We start from the raw sequence: 5,920 nt of genomic DNA, 5'->3' as shown, positions 1-5,920 counted from the left end.
TTAACGGTGTCGTTTAGAAAAAATCGATTACGTTCTAATTGGTTCAATCAGCTATTTTTTTATCGGATCAACAATTCTATAACAGTTTTTAAAATGGTGATTTTTTCATTGAATTGAATAGAAGATATTATTGATTTGGAGAAGTATAGGTAACTAACAATATTTTTGAACAATGTGTAAACAATGTGAATTTTTTTTTACCAAAAATAGGAGACTCGAACCCGCAATCTATTAATTGAGTATAGAGAGACTATGCCATTTGAGCTATAATTCATTGGCAACAATGTGAATTAATAAAGTTAAAAGAATAAATTTAATTAGTAATATTAAATTAGGATGTAGTGTATTTTCATTTGATTGGTAATTATTTATGTTATTTAAAATAATCATTGTTTACTTAACACTCCCCTATTAATTTACATTGGATCGGTCCGATCGACGGATTCGATTCAATTTTCAGAACGTTATTGTTACTTGTTATCATTAATATCTATACTCATTTTAAATAATAAAAAAATTCAATCGTCAGGTCTGTTTAATTGTTATATATCTCATGCATAAACAATAGTAAATATTTGAAATGGATTGTTATTTTCCTAATGTCGACGCAATTAAAATATTACGTTGTTTATAATATTAAAAATTTATTTATTTATAAAAAAGAAATAGTACATAAAATGATAAAATATCCTTCTTTCAAGTTAAACCATCACCAACAATCAACATCCATTTTTGATTCATGGTTGTTCAATAATTCTTGCATAGGTTATACTAGCTAACCAATAATTTTTTTGAATAATATAAATAATTACCAATTAAATTAAAACATATTACATTTCTAAATTACTCACCTAAATTTTAATATTAGAATAATCATCCGCACACCTAATAAAATAAACATTCGATATATTCATTGTTCACATTATTTATTATTTTCATTGTCTATCTATACTTTTCTTTTTCCCATTTTTTTTACTCCATTGAATTATTTTCATCAATGTTATTTTTTAATCGATTTAGATAATTTATCTATGGTAAAGAAAAGTTAAAAGAAATCCATGTATGTAGTTTAATAGTAATTTTAGGTTGACTTGAGAAGCAACGAAGCAAGAGTCTCCGATTATCTTTAGAAGCACACTCACTTTATTGTTTGTACTATTCTTTGACGGAACATATACTGCTTCATGGAAGCTTCTCCCAATGGAGTGCTGAGTGCTGAGACCTCAACTTTTCTATGGATTCTCCAATCTCAATGAAGCAAAATCCCACAACCGCAGAGTGGAACCATACCACACATGCAAGACTTGACTCTTGTTCTTGGAACGTAAAGGTTGGGTTAGTTCATTTAATTTTTCCATTATGCTTCTTTCAAGAAAGTAACCATCATTATTTATTCTCTTGTGAAAGCATGAAAAATGTGAAAGGACGAACTCCAGAGGAAGTATTTTATAAAAGAAAATTTTTCTTTTCTTTTATTTATTTATTTTTTTTTATAAAAAAGAGGAATGAATTTAGGAAGGTCCATACTCCATGTTCCTGAGGAATGAGGAAAACACTTGTGCTCTGTTCTGTACGCTTCTTGCTTGTTTAATTTGTATATGGATAGGATGCAGATATTTTATTATTAAACATAATACTCCTTTGCTTTGAGTAGTTTGGAAAATTAGCTAGTTCAAGGTTCTTTTTTTCCCCACAAGTCCAAAAATGTATTGAATAAATATTAAAATGGATGTTTGTAAAATTAGTTAGTTCAAGGTTTATTAGTAGACTCACTCACTGACATCTCGAGTGTTGATATGACAGTGATTGAGTACTGGGAAGACGAGAGTAGCAAGATTCGGGTTGGAATCATGAGGTGGTGAATGAAATGAAACCTGTATCCATCTAAAAATGATATCTGTGTAAGTATATTAACACATACAGCAATATTGTTTCGACTCTACAACTTCATGCTTACGTTGATGAGGGTAATATGATATGGTTTCTTTATGAGTATGAAAATAACTCTTGGGCTCATCGTTTTTACAGAGAAATGGCTAGACAAGATTCAACACACGCTCAGGAACAGCTTCACAGGGCTGTCTCTGCTGATTTTGGCAGGCCAAACCTTATCTATCTCGATCCTCCACGTAAGCACTCTCTGTTACAAAAAGTAAACCAAAACGTTACCATGCTGCTATTCTTATGATCACAGTTATATGAATCCACTAATTAGGTTACATACCAATTCATATGTGTATCTAAATATACTCTTCACATAACATTTTATGTATGGCATGTGTGATTATGGAAAGGAAGAAAGAAGAATCTAAAAGTACATGTCCCAGATATTTATACAAACATGCTAACTAAGCCTAAGAACTATGGTAACTGTAACTGTAACTGTCACAAATATCTAATCAAACTAACTGAATTGGAATATACACATTTCCAATATGAAAATGTTTGGTAACAAAAAAAATTTAGCCAAAATCAGCCCGAACTTATCTTAATTAACATTTGTAACAATTAATGAACGCTAAATAAGGCAAGTTCTGGCTTTTTTTTTTTGCTCCCTAGCATTACATTTTTCAGTAATTCATTTCTTTCCTTCAACAGCATTTTTGCTTCAAAATTCAGACACCTTAAAACAGTTCTGTTTCTATCTTTATTCTTTTGAAAAAAATGTAATATATTTTGGCAATTGCAGCTGATTCTGCGGAAGAGGGTAGACGTGGATACCTCACTAAATGTGTTCCCCTTCACAAGGCAGCACTGACAGGTGACTGGAAAGAAGCCAAGAAAATCTTGGATCAAGACCCGGCGCTTCTAACAGCCGCCATAACCAAAGGGTGGGCAACGGTGCTCCACATTGCGGTTGGGGCGAATCATGTTCCCTTTGTGAAGGAGCTTGTGAAGCTAATGAAATCTCATGATTTGGGGTTACTAGACATCAAAGGGAACACGGCGTTCTGCTTTGCTGCGGCGGTGGGGAATGTGGAGATCGCCCGGATACTGTGGGAAGAGAATAGGTTGTTGCCGCAAACCAGGGGCGGAGAAGGTTTGACTCCTCTTCACATGGCTGTTCTTCAAGGAAGGAGTGCAATGGCAGAGTATCTGTTCCCTTTGTCCAAAGATATACTGGCACAAGAGGATTTGGTTACACTCTTCTTCATTTCTATAAATTCAGGACTCTATGGTAAGCATACACTTAAATAATCTATTTGGTACTATTAGGTGTGTTGACTTACACAAATGATACGGCAAACATTTAAGGTTTAGAGTTTAGGATTTAGTATACGGAGTATTTGACAAAAAATAATAAATTTTATTGATTATGTAGCCTTGCTTATAATAATATAATGACTATGTTGTAGATTTAGCCCTGAAGATGGTAGAAGAGAATAAAAGCTTAGCTACTGCAAAGAGTGATGAACAAGAGACAGGTTTGCATGTTTTGGCTCGAAAGTCTTCACTTTGTGGTTGCCGTAGTCTGCGAAGTCGAAGGCACCTCCTCCATTTCTGTAAGTGCATAATAATTTTCACATATAACATAAGATAGTATTACATTATTGATGTCATGGAATAAAATGTTAAATACATTAACTTTTGTATGTCAAATAATTTAATTATGTTAACCAGGTAAGAAGGACACGACGATCCTCAAACTTATGAAACGAATGTGGGACATACTTCTTGGTCTTGACGACAGAGTGATGACAGAAACCATAACACAACCTACTCAAGCAATATTCATTGCCGCAGAAGTTGGAAACCATGACTTTTTATCTGTAATTTTGAGCACTTACCCGGATTTGATTTGGGAATTGGACACTATGGGACGGAGTATAATTCACATTTCCGTTTTGCATCGCCATGCAAGTATCTTCAATCTCATACATGAAGTGGGTCCAATCAAAGATTTCATAGTCACTTTCCTTGATGATGAAGGCAACAATTTGTTGCATTGTGCTGCAAAACTGCCACCACCAAATAGACTTAACTTGGTTTCTGGTGCAGCTCTTCAAATGATGCTTGAGTTGTCATGGTTTGAGGTATACATCATTCCAAACCCCTTCCATTTTTTCAACTATGATGATAATAAGAAAGTTTTTGATAATAATAAGTGATTCAAAAATGTTATGCACACACAAAAAATCAGTCACCAAATTAGCTATTATATATTTATGTATAAATACGTATATTATTTAATTCATGTTCAATATGTATTTTGTATTCAATATGTATTTTATACCAATAGTTTATTCTCACTGTATACATTGGTTGGAAATGATTTTATATGTATTCTAAAAAATTATGAGAAGAATCATAAGAATTGGGTGAAAATTCACGTATAGTTGTTTTTTATAAAGTTGATAGTTGAAAATGGTTAAATAAAAATTTAGTCAAATATGTTAAATTATTTAACAATTATCAGCTATCAACTTGACATGAGAATTATTATAAATTTTCACCTAAGAACTATTGCATGAGGTTAAAAATGAGTAACACACATTATTCAAATGATCAAATCCCTTAGCTTGAATTAATTCTTATATAATAATTCTATCAATTACAACGAGTAACAACACATACTATTTCAGGAGGTTAAAAAAATAACACCACCAATATGCATGGAAATGAGAAACAATGCAGGGGAGAGTCCAGGGGAACTATTCACCAAAGAGCACGGAGATCTTCTGAATAAAGGAGAGTCATGGATGAAGAGGACAGCAGAATCCTGCATGGTCGTCTCGACGCTCATTGCCACGGGAGTCTTCTCCGCCGCCTTCAGCTTACCGGGCGGCAACAATGACAATACAGGAAGTCCCAACTATCTCGAGAAGGCATCCTTCTTGGTATTCGCATTATCGGATACCATGGCTCTAATATCATCCACAAGCTCCATCCTTATTTTCTTGTCCATTATGATTTCGCGTTATGGGGAGGAAGATTTCCGCAGGTCATTGCCTTTGAAGCTCATGTCAGGATTAATGATGCTGTTTATCTCGATCATTAGCATGATGGTAGCGTTTAGCAGTGCGTTCTTTGTTACATATTACCATGGTTTGAAGTGGGTTCCTGTGTTCATTGCTGTGCTTGCATTTGTACCAATACCCATATTTGTGTTTCTTCAGTTTCCTCTCTGGTCTGATATTGTCTATTCCGCCTATATTTCTAGTTCTTTGTTTAGGTCAAGTAAACGCATGATTCGCTAGAAACATCTTTAACTTGTCCAATAAGTAATGAATTTCAGTTCCCTTGTGTAATATATATGCGAGATTTATGTTAGTTATATATTTAGCTATAAGGGAGTAAGAGACGAGTAATTTAAATTTTTGAAATAAATAATTTTATGAATGATATTATATTAGAATTTTTAAAACGAATAATTGAGGTGTTTGTTTCGATACGATGATAAATTTATACGTACCAATATAATAAAAATATGGACAAATTAAAACATGACATGAGGATTATGTTTTCCACGTCAATAATTAAATTTTTTTTAAATACATATCATATCAATAATTTTATTAAATCACCCTTATACTTTAATAAAAATAAAAATAAATTTTATTTCATTTTTATAAAAAGACTTAAATATTTTTTTTGTATTGGACAAAAATAACCTTAATTATTTAATTTAATCAAAATTCAATTAACTTTAGTTTTATAATTTTAAATCTGAATCAATTTAAAAATCAAAACCAAAATACATTTCATTATTCATATAGACTAAAAAATTGCTTTGTTTATTATGAACCCTAATCTAATCTCTCCTACCCCCTTCATACCAAAAAGAAAAATATATCTAAAAAAATTGTTCTTCTTCTTTGTATACCCATCTACTGGTAAAGAGCAACCTCACCCCTAATCTCTACCGGACAACAGCAATCTATCCTCAGTTCCTCATCCTCTCCCTTTCTCGTCGGACTCT

At 32.4% G+C, this 5,920-nt stretch overlaps 1 protein-coding gene across 1 annotated transcript; it reads left to right on the top strand.

The window, feature by feature from the left end:
- LOC107639217 (ankyrin repeat-containing protein ITN1) lies at positions 1,453-5,287 on the top strand. Its single transcript, XM_016342692.2, has 7 exons — positions 1,453-1,570; positions 1,804-1,901; positions 2,029-2,129; positions 2,690-3,178; positions 3,357-3,503; positions 3,622-4,034; positions 4,584-5,287. The coding sequence occupies exons 2-7, from the start codon at positions 1,891-1,893 to the stop codon at positions 5,196-5,198; spliced, it is 1,776 nt and encodes a 591-aa protein (XP_016198178.1). The 5' UTR covers positions 1,453-1,570; positions 1,804-1,890; the 3' UTR covers positions 5,199-5,287.

The sequence above is a fragment of the Arachis ipaensis genome, chromosome B04, assembly GCF_000816755.2.
Source record: "Arachis ipaensis cultivar K30076 chromosome B04, Araip1.1, whole genome shotgun sequence".
In the NCBI taxonomy this organism is placed as follows: domain Eukaryota; kingdom Viridiplantae; phylum Streptophyta; class Magnoliopsida; order Fabales; family Fabaceae; genus Arachis; species Arachis ipaensis.
The sequence above is the reverse complement of the archived record's forward strand: the minus strand, read 5'-3'. Positions and strand labels throughout refer to the sequence as shown.

Bases quoted from the DNA above. Each gene is read 5' to 3' on its own strand.
- LOC107639217 (XM_016342692.2), top strand. The intron at 3,504-3,621 runs GTAAGTGCATAA...TATGTTAACCAG, and splicing joins AAGGCACCTCCTCCATTTCT to GTAAGAAGGACACGACGATC. The intron at 4,035-4,583 runs GTATACATCATT...ATACTATTTCAG, and splicing joins TTGAGTTGTCATGGTTTGAG to GAGGTTAAAAAAATAACACC.